The following is an 11,261-nucleotide window of genomic DNA, read 5'->3' on the forward strand; positions in this document are numbered from 1 at the left end:
AACATGTATTCTGTTTATGTTTCTATTGCAGTGAGGTGATAGCTAATCATTTCCCCCCTTTGACCGCCTTCAGAGTGTGGGCTGTGCGGAGAAGCTGTTTTGGACTCTGATTGGTCACAGACTCTGTGACCGGAAGATTATGCGAGGCGTCATCCTAGGCGCTTCCCCTCTAGACTGGCGAAACAACTGCGAAAGAGACAGGCCCCAGACGAATCTGCGAAAGAGACAGGCCCCAGACGAATCTGCGAAAGAGACAGACCCCAGACGAATCTGCGAAAGAGACAGGCCCCAGACGAATCTGCGAAAGAGACAGGCCCCAGACGAATCTGCGAAAGAGACAGACCCCAGACGAATCTGCGAAAGAGACAGGCCCCAGACGAATCTGCGAAAGAGACAGGCCCCAGACGAATCTGCGAAAGAGACAGGCCCCAGACGAATCTGCGAAAGAGACAGGCCCCAGACGAATCGCTAACGAGTCCTGCACTCTAGCAAGCTGTCGGTAGCATATCTGGCACACAAGGCACGATTTATTTGGACTTTTTTCCACCTTAATTCTCACTTCACATAGGTTTTTATTACAGGAATGGCAACGTTTATAACCTACAGTACATTAGTTTTTAATTTAGTCCCAACTATACGCTCCCAATTAAATAATGTTCACATGCAGCTGGATTTCAGAGGTTAAAATGCGCTGGCTCCGCCCCTCCGCCTATGTGTTGGACTCCAGACTCCAGATTAACCTAACCCACAGATTAACCTAACCCACAGATTAACCTAACCCACAGATTAACCTAACCCACAGATTAACCTAGCCCGCAGATTAACCTAACCCACAGATTAACCTAACCCACAGATTAACCTAACCCACAGATTAACCTAACCCACAGATTAACCTAGCCCACAGATTAACCTAACCCACAGATTAACCTAACCCACAGATTAACCTAGCCCACAGATTAACCTAACCCATAGATTAACCTAACCCACAGATTAACCTAGCCCACAGATTAACCTAACCCACAGATTAACCTAACCCACAGGAACACACAATCAGGAGAACAAATCAAGGCAAGGTTTCTGGTGTTTATGTTATAGATTTTATTCCTTATGAAAAGTTAATCTTTCTTGCTATTGAATATTTTTATCACACACTGCACAAAAGTGAACATTTCTCAGCCAATAAATCAATCAATCAATCAATCCTGACAGTTTCAGTCTTAACATCTGTTACACAAGTACAAAGCAACTGTTAGTAAAATATAATCTTTTGTGTTAAAACAAAATTTCCAATTCACTAAGTGAGACAAATACATGCAACAGTCAAACCCACCAAGGTTTGATCAAGAGGAAGAAAAAAGTATGAAACTATAATAATAATAATAATAATAATAATAATAATATAAAGCACTTTTCATTGTGAGACAATCTCAAAATGCTGCAGCTTTGAGAAACTGTCAGCAGGAGTCAAAAGACAGGTCTGAATAAGTTTGGGTTACTAAAGGCTTTACTACAGATGAGTGAACAATAAATATAAAAGTGACCCATTTCACAAACGACAGGGGAAGAATCTCTTATCTACAGGTCATCATAAGTGAAAACCTTGTGATTATGTTCAGCCCTGCAGCAGTTTATAGATGAGGAAAAGTGCAGCATTAAGACCACGAGCCCTTCCCTGGGTCCTGTAGTTCAGGAAGAATAGAGCCGTGTAGCTCAGACTTCTCCCCCCACCAGACCAAAGACTATGTCGCTCACACAGGACCCCACAAGACCAGAGACTCTGTCCCTCACACACTCACACAGGACCCCACAAGACCAGAGACTCTGTCCCTCACACACTCACACAGGACCCCATGAGACCAGAGACTCTGTCCCTAACACACTCACACAGGACCACACAAGACCAGAGACTCTGTCCCTCACACACTCACACAGGACCCCACAAGACCAGAGACTCTGTCCCTCACACACTCACACAGGACCCCATGAGACCAGAGACTCTGTCCCTCACACACTCACACAGGACCCCACGAGACCAGAGACTCTGTCCCTCACACAGGACCCCACGAGACCAGAGACTCTGTCCCTCACACTCTCACACAGGACCCCACGAGACCAGAGACTCTGTCCCTCACACACTCACACAGGACCCCACAAGACCAGAGACTCTGTCCATCACACATTCACACAGGACCCCATGAGACCAGAGACTCTGTCCAACACACACTCACACAGGACCTCACAAGACCAGAGATTCTGTCCAACACACACTCACACAGGACCCCAAGAGACCAGAGACTCTGTCCAACACACACTCACACAGGACCCCATGAGACCAGAGACTCTGTCCATCACACACTCACACAGTAGCACAGCACATGCACACACAACACTAACATCTTCCACTGAATAGCAGCAAATCTTTACCATTATTGCATAAAGGTATCTATTTCAAAAGCATCCACTCAAGTTTTTATGAAATGTAGTAGAAATATTACAGACCATCATTATTAGTCCATTAGAACACACCCGTATCTACGACCCTAACCCTGTCTGACCTCCTCCTCCATCACACCCCCTCCTGGACCCTGCGCTCCTCAGACACCGGTCTGCTATCCACCCCCCAGCCTGACGACCTTTGGGGACCGAGCCTTCAGTGAGGCCCCTCCCTCTGGAAGTCTCTCCCCAGAGATACGTAGCGCCCCAACCCTGGACATCTTCAAACCATCCCTCAAAACCCACCTGCTCACCAAGGCCTTTAGCCTGTAGTTAGTTAGTTACAGTAGTTAGTTAGTTAAATTGCTTTATGTGCCCATTTTTGTTCTGGTCTGTCTCTGTTGTCTGTGTGACTTGTTTATCCAATCCAATCCAACATTATTTATAGAGCACATTAAAAACAACAAGAGTTGACCAAAGTGCTTTCCATTTCAAACAATACAAGAAACACAACAAACACAGTAGGGCAATAGGAACTAATGGAACATAAGAAACACAACAACACAATAGGACAATAGAAAGCAAGAAACATAATTAAAAATAAACGACTCTGATAGCCTACTAAGTATTAAAATGCCAGTGAGAACAGATGTGTTTTAAGCGGGACTTAAACTGGAAGCGTTGGGGCCAGCCTAATGGGCAGGGGCAGTTCATTCCAGAGTTTTGGGGCTACGACAGCAAAAGCTCGGTCCCCCCTGTGCTTTAGCCTAGATTTAGGGACGACGAGGAGCGACTGATCAGCCGACCTGAGAGATCGTCGTGGAACATAGGGATTTAGGGTGTCGGCGAGGTAGGGTGGAGCCAGACCATTCAAGGCTTTATAAGCAAACAATAGAATCTTAAAATGAATCCTAAACTGCACGGGAAGCCAATGGAGGGAGGTAAGAAGAGGAGTAATGTGTTCCCGTCTACGTGTCCCTGTCAGTAGCCGGGCAGCAGCGTTCTGTACTAGCTGGAGACGTGGCAGCCTGGCCCAGACCAGCATAGAGGGCGTTCTGTACTAGCTGGAGACGTGGCAGTGAGGCCTGGCCCAGACCAGCATAGAGGGTGTTGCAGTAGTCAAGGCGGGTAGACAAAAAAGCATGCATGACTCTCTCAAAGTCCCTAGAGGAAATAACGTTTTTAACTTTGGAGAGTTGCTTTAGCTGGAAAAAGCTGGACCTGACCACAGCATTTGTCCATTTTTACCTCACTGTCAATTTTCACCCCCAGGTTGCTTACTATGGGCTTAACATATGACTCAAGGGCTAAGGTCAGGTCGTACAGAACCAGGACCACTAGGTCCAAACACAATCACCTCAGTTTTACTATCATTACAGTTTAAAAAACTCAAGGCCAGCCAGGCTTTAATGTCCCTGAGACATTCAAACATGGGGTTAAGGGAGTTAGGGTCATTGCGTTTTAGGGGCAGGTATATTTGAGAGTCGTCTGCATAACAATGGAATGAGATGGCATGTTTCTTTTAATAATAGGCCCTAGGGGGAGCAGATAGAGAGTGAAAAGGAGGGGGCCCGGAATGGAACCCTGGGGTACACCACATGGGAGGGATGCAGATGATGATAGAAATTCACCATGACTCACAGAAAAACTCCTCTCAGACAGATAAGACCTAAACCACTCTAGAGCAATACCTTTAATACCCACATAGTGCTCTAGGCGAGAGATGAGGATGGTGTGGTCTACTGTGTCAAAGGCTTTATCACTGTAAAGCATCCTTGGGTTTTTAGAAAGGTGCCATATGAATGTAATTTATTATTATTATTATTATTATTAACCCTAGCCTACCCCTGGCACCATTATGAGGAACAGAGGACCCATCTCTTATGCAAGTGTTGTAACAAACCTAAAATGGCAACAAAAAGTAGGTGATATCAGTACAGTACCAGGAATAATATTTCCCTGTTGATAAAAGTTGTTCAAAATACTCTGTAAACATTTCTGTATTTGGTGTTTTTCTTCATGATCTATCCCTTTAAAGGAGAATTAAAGTCTGATTGATTTTGTAGCCTCTTAACACATGTAATATGTGTGTTGTTTACAATTAACTTAAACCAAACCAGAACATTTTTAGTAATAAGTTCAATAAACTGAATGTGGTGGTTACAGGCGCTGTTATTTTGAAAGACTCAATTGACCAGCATGCACTGTGCGAAACTGAGCTATATCAGGAGACGAACTGAGTTGGAATTCGGCATCAACAGCGGTAGCCATCATTATCTCTCAAGCAAACATTTGTCACTCAGAATATTTGTCAAACTCTGTATCTAGCTATATTTGCTATTGAAGAAAAACAAAGACAATGATAAAATACTGTGCAGTTTGCGGGAGTGAGTTTCCATCGGTTGCAGCAACACCGCAAAAAGTCCAAATAACTCAGGTAAATGAAACATCTGTGCGTCAGCTGTCATCTTTTGTGAGTGTGTGTCAAGGTTAGCATGGTGCACCCGCCTCCAGTCCCCGTCCTCCTAGACGATTTTGTTGTTGTTGTAGTCCTCGTTATTTTGCTTCCGGGGATTTGTCAACGCGTTTTGACGCCGCAAATCCCCGGAAGTGCAGATTTTGTGAACATGCTTTGTTTACATGGAGCAACTAAAGTCAAGGAAACCACATTTTTCTTTATTGCTTTGTGGGTGTCTAGACCCTAATGTTGTTCTAGGGTGGAATTCTCCTTTAAGTTATTTCTACGTTTCCCTTAACAGTCTAGTAGTCAGGAGGACCACCAGGTTAATAGTCTATTAGTCAGGAGGACCACCAGGTTAACAGTCTAGTAGTCAGGAGGACCAGCAGGTTAACAGTCTAGTAGTCAGGAGGACCACCAGGTTAACAGTCTAGTAGTCAGGAGGACCACCAGGTTAACAGTCTAGTAGTCAGGAGGACCACCAGGTTAACAGTCTAGTAGTCAGGAGGACCACCAGGTTAACAGTCTAGTAGTCAGGAGGACCACCAGGTTAACAGTCTAGTAGTCAGGAGGACCACCAGGTTAATAGTCTATTAGTCAGGACCAGCAGGTTAACAGTCTAGTAGTCAGGAGGACCACCAGGTTAACAGTCTAGTAGTCAGGACCACCAGGTTAACAGTCTAGTAGTCAGGACCACCAGGTTAACAGTCTAGTAGTCAGGAGGACCACCAGGTTAACAGTCTAGTAGTCAGGACCACCAGGTTAACAGTCTAGTAGTCAGGAGGACCAGGTTAACAGTCTAGTAGTCAGGACCACCAGGTTAACAGTCTAGTAGTCAGGACCACCAGGTTAACAGTCTAGTAGTCAGGAGGATCATCACTCCTCTCTATGAGGTCTTCTCCTGCTGGATCTGGAAATAGCAGGCCTGGACACATTAACGCACAACATTGACAGTATTAATCACACGGAGTGAGTGTGTGTGTGTGTTTGTGTCTTTGTCTGGGTGTGTGTGTGTGTGCGTGCGTGCATACATGCGTGAGAGTGTGTGTATGTGTGTGTGTGTGTGTGTGTGTATGTATGCGTGTGTGTGAGACTGTGTGTGTGTGCGTGTGTGTGTGTGTGTATGTGTGTGTGTATGCATGTGTGTATGCGCGTGTGTGTGTGTGTGTATGTGTGTGTGTATGCGTGTGTGTGTGTGTGCGTGCGTGTGTGTGAGTGTGTGTGTGTGCGTGTGTGAGTGTGGGGTACCTGCAGCGTGGTGAACATGAGGCCTAGCTCCCCGTGCTGCAGGCCGGGATCCATCAGGTCCTCTATCAGGCTGACCTCCGACCCCAGGTTCCGGATCCTGACAACATGACAACACATTCACTTCAGAAGTACACATTCACTTCAAAACAACTACTGTATGAGGATCATGATGAAGCTAAGATTAAATATGATAACCACCACTGATGACATCATACCTGGCTCTGAGCACCAACATGATAAACCACTGATGACATCATCATACCTGGCTCTGATAAACCACCACTGATGACATCATACCTGGCTCTGAGTACCACATACAGGAAGAGTGGAAAGAGGTCATCCATGGACCATAGGAAGTCCCCATCCAGCTGGGCTTGTACTTCCTGTGTCAGCTCCTGGAAGGTCCGGTGGATCACCTGCAGCTTGTCTGAGGGAGTGAAGGTGGTGCTGAAGGAGAGAGGACAGGAGTAGTGGTTAACTAGACTAGAGAGTATACCTGATCTGAGGTCAGGAGTAGTGGTTAACCAGACTAGAGTATACCTGATCTGAGGAGAGGAGTAGTGGTTAACTAGACTAGAGTAGAGTATACCTGATCTGAGGTCAGGAGTAGTGGTTAACTAGACTAGAGAGTATACCTGATCTGAGGTCAGGAGTAGTGGTTAACTAGACTAGAGTATACCTGATCTGAGGTCAGGAGTAGTGGTTAACTAGACTAGAGTATACCTGATCTGAGGTCAGGAGTAGTGGTTAACTAGACTAGAGAGTATACCTGATCTGAGGACAGGAGTAGTGGTTAACTAGACTAGAGAGTATACCTGATCTGAGGACAGGAGTAGTGGTTAACTAGACTAGAGTATACCTGATCTGAGGTCAGGAGTAGTGGTTAACTAGACTAGAGTATACCTGATCTGAGGTCAGGAGTAGTGGTTAACTAGACTAGAGTATACCTGATCTGAGGTCAGGAGTAGTGGTTAACTAGACTAGAGAGTATACCTGATCTGAGGTCAGGAGTAGTGGTTAACTAGACTAGAGAGTATACCTGATCTGAAGACAGGAGTAGTGGTTAACTAGACTAGAGATTATACCTGATCTGAGGTCAGGAGTAGTGGTTAACTAGACTAGAGTATACCTGATCTGAGGAGAGGAGTAGTGGTTAACTAGACTAGAGAGTATACCTGATCTGAGGTCAGGAGTAGTGGTTAACTAGACTAGAGTAGAGTATACCTGATCTGAGGTCAGGAGTAGTGGTTAACTAGACTAGAGAGTATACCTGATCTGAGGTCAGGAGTAGTGGTTAACTAGACTAGAGAGTATACCTGATCTGAGGTCAGGAGTAGTGGTTAACTAGACTAGAGAGTATACCTGATCTGAAGACAGGAGTAGTGGTTAACTAGACTAGAGAGTATACCTGATCTGAGGTCAGGAGTAGTGGTTAACTAGACTAGAGAGTATACCTGATCTGAAGACAGGAGTAGTGGTTAACTAGACTAGACTAGAGTATACCTGATCTGAGGTCAGGAGTAGTGGTTAACTAGACTAGAGAGTATACCTGATCTGAGGTCAGGAGTAGTGGTTAACTAGACTAGAGAGTATACCTGATCTGAAGACAGGAGTAGTGGTTAACTAGACTAGAGTAGAGTATACCTAATCTGAGGTCAGGAGTAGTGGTTAACTAGACTAGAGTATACCTGATCTGAGGTCAGGAGTAGTGGTTAACTAGACTAGAGAGTATACCTGATCTGAGGTCAGGAGTAGTGGTTAACTAGACTAGAGAGTATACCTGATCTGAGGTCAGGAGTAGTGGTTAACTAGACTAGAGAGTATACCTGATCTGAAGACAGGAGTAGTGGTTAACTAGACTAGAGAGTATATCTGATCTGAGGTCAGGAGTAGTGGTTAACTAGACTAGAGTAGAGTATACCTAATCTGAGGTCAGGAGTAGTGGTTAACTAGACTAGAGTATACCTGATCTGAGGTCAGGAGTAGTGGTTAACTAGACTAGAGAGTATACCTGATCTGAGGTCAGGAGTAGTGGTTAACTAGACTAGAGAGTATACCTGATCTGAGGTCAGGAGTAGTGGTTAACTAGACTAGAGAGTATACCTGATCTGAAGACAGGAGTAGTGGTTAACTAGACTAGAGAGTATATCTGATCTGAGGTCAGGAGTAGTGGTTAACCAGACTAGAGTATACCTGATCTGAGGTCAGGAGTAGTGGTTAACTAGACTAGAGTACACCTGATCTGAGGTCAGGAGTAGTGGTTAACCAGACTAGAGTAGAGTATACCTGATCTGAGGACAGGAGTAGTGGTTAACTAGACTAGAGAGTATACCTGATCTGAGGTCAGGAGTAGTGGTTAACCAGACTAGAGTATACCTGATCTGCTGCAGGGTCTCCACAGCTGAGGCAAAGCAGGCCTCCTTGGTGCTGGAGAGGACCTTAGAGAGAACAGGACAGATGTTCCTCTGTCAACACAGAAAACTAATACTTGTGCCTTTATATGTGCTTCTCTCTGCAGAACTCCAGATGACGTCAGGGCATAACCCCAACCCTAGCCCACCCCCCAACCCTAGCCCACCCCCTAACCTAGCCCACCCCCCAACACTAACCCACCCCCTAACCTAACCCGCAGGCTAAAACTGACCTCTTTAATAACTACTACCCTGACCCTTCCTTTTAGCACCAATTGTATTTGCATTTAACTGTACACTTTTACTTTAGAACTAGGTTAGGCTCTTAGATGCTTGTTAGGTGGGCTAGCTTGTAGAAGCTAGCCCAACTTGTGATATTCCCACTATTTCATTCTTTCTTTATTATTATAGTTCTCCCCAAGTTTTTAGCCCTTAACTACTTCTTCATACTTTGTGCTAGAAACTTCATTCAAAGTTTAAAATGGTTATGATATTTAGGGGTTTCAGTGACCTATTCAGATTTTTGATATTTTGAATAGTTTTTTATTAACTTTTAGTAGTAATTTTTGTACCATTTATATTGCTGGTGGAATGTTCAGTAACTTGATGTTTTTAGAGTGATGGCTCTCACCTGCTTCTCCTCCCCCAGTACGGAGACAGACTTGGGCCAGAACCTCCTAGCAGACGGTCAGACACACAGGAACAACGCATCAGAGACTCAACTTACAATCACACAACAGCTAGTTACGACCGCGCATTGTGATTGGCCAAGTCATTTGTAGCCATACCAATAACCACAATATACCAACGGGCAAATCACCGGTAAAGGTATCACTCCGTAAACGCTGTCAGCTGCGTTAAGTTGCCTATAGCAACGGTCAATGGAGAACTATTTTGGAAGTGTGTGTGTGTGTGTGTGTGGGTGTGTGTCTCACTGTTGCACCCCGAGGTAGGCCAGCAGAGCGCGGTCTGGCTGCTTGTTGAGGGAGAGGACACAGTTCCAGTAGGTGAGCTCCGGTCTCTCCAGGCTCAGGCAGTAGAGGGTGAAGAGGGGCGGGTAGAGGCGGGGCAGCAGCACGGGCAGCAGCAGGCTGGAGCTGCTCACCACCCAGCTACAACATGGAGGACATCACATTACTACCCCGCTACAACATGGAGGACATCACATTACTACCCCGATACAACATGGAGGACATCACATTACTACCCCGCTACAACATGGACATCACATTACTACCCCTATACAACATGGAGGACATCACATTACTACCCCACTACAACATGGAGAACATCATATTACTACCCCACTACAACATGGAGGACATCACATTACTACCCAGCTACAACATGGAGAACATCACATTACTACCCAGCTACAACATGGAGGACATCACATCACCACCCAGCTACAACATGGAGGACATCACATTACTACCCCACTACAACATGGAGGACATCACATTACTACCCCACTACAACATGGAGGACATCACATTACTACCCCGCTACAACATGGAGGACATCACATTACTACCCCGCTACAACATGGAGGACATCACATTACTACCCCGCTACAACATGGAGGACATCACATTACTACCCCGCTACAACATGGAGGACATCACATTACTACCCCGCTACAACATGGAGGACATCACATTACTACCCCGCTACAACATGGAGAACATCACATTACTACCCCGATACAACATGGAGGACATCACATTACTACCCCGCTACAACATGGAGGACATCACATTACTACCCCGATACAACATGGAGAACATCACATTACTACCCCGCTACAACATGGAGGACATCACATTACTACCCCGCTACAACATGGAGGACATCACATTACTACCCCGCTACAACATGGAGGACATCACATTACTACCCCGCTACAACATGGAGGACATCACATTACTACCCCGCTACAACATGGAGGACATCACATTACTACCCCACTACAACATGGAGGACATCACATTACTACCCCGCTACAACATGGAGGACATCACATTACTACCCCGCTACAACATGGAGGACATCACATTACTACCCCGCTACAACATGGAGGACATCACATTACTACCCAGCTACAACATGGACATCACATTACTACCCCTATACAACATGGAGGACATCACATTACTACCCCGCTACAACATGGAGGACATCACATTACTACCCCGCTACAACATGGAGGACATCACATTACTACCCCGCTACAACATGGAGGACATCACATTACTACCCAGCTACAACATGGACAACATCACATTACTACCCAGCTATAACATTGAGAAGATCACACCACCGAGCTACATTCACAGACTGTTCTTGTGAGAGTGTTCTTGTGAGAGACTGTTCTTGTGAGAGACTGTTCTTGTGAGATTGTTCTTGTGAGAGACTGTTCTTGTGAGAGACTGTTCTTGTGAGATTGTTCTTGTGAGAGAGTGTTCTTGTGAGGGAGTGTTCTTGTGAGAGAGTGTTCTTGTGAGAGAGTGTTCTTGTGAGAGAGTGTTCTTGTGAGAGACTGTTCTTGTGAGAGACTGTTCTTGTGAGAGACTGTTCTTGTGAGAGAGTGTTCTTGTGAGAGAGTGTTCTTGTGAGAGAGTGTTCTTGTGAGAGTGTGTTCTTGTGAGGGAGTGTTCTTGTGAGAGAGTGTTCTTGTGAGAGAGTGTTCTTGTGAGAGAGTGTTCTTGTGA

The 11,261-nt window shown here is 45.4% G+C and overlaps 1 protein-coding gene across 1 annotated transcript in view; it reads right to left on the reverse strand.

Annotated features, from left to right (window-relative positions):
- Positions 1-1,134: 1,134 nt before the first annotated feature.
- LOC311313433 (alsin-like) overlaps positions 1,135-11,261 on the reverse strand; it is a 37,192-nt gene continuing 27,065 nt past the window's right edge. Inside the window, exons 29-34 of the mRNA XM_084443558.1 lie at positions 9,486-9,662; positions 9,182-9,227; positions 8,516-8,577; positions 6,437-6,586; positions 6,140-6,236; positions 1,135-5,816 (exon numbers count right to left, since the gene is read on the reverse strand). Of these exons, the coding sequence (XP_084299684.1) occupies positions 5,778-5,816; positions 6,140-6,236; positions 6,437-6,586; positions 8,516-8,577; positions 9,182-9,227; positions 9,486-9,662 (571 nt within the window). The 3' untranslated portion in view covers positions 1,135-5,777. The remainder of the gene's footprint in view (positions 5,817-6,139; positions 6,237-6,436; positions 6,587-8,515; positions 8,578-9,181; positions 9,228-9,485; positions 9,663-11,261) is intronic.

The sequence above is a fragment of the Borostomias antarcticus genome (assembly GCF_949987555.1).
Source record: "Borostomias antarcticus genome assembly, chromosome: 9".
NCBI classification, from domain to species: Eukaryota; Metazoa; Chordata; class Actinopteri; order Stomiiformes; family Stomiidae; genus Borostomias; species Borostomias antarcticus.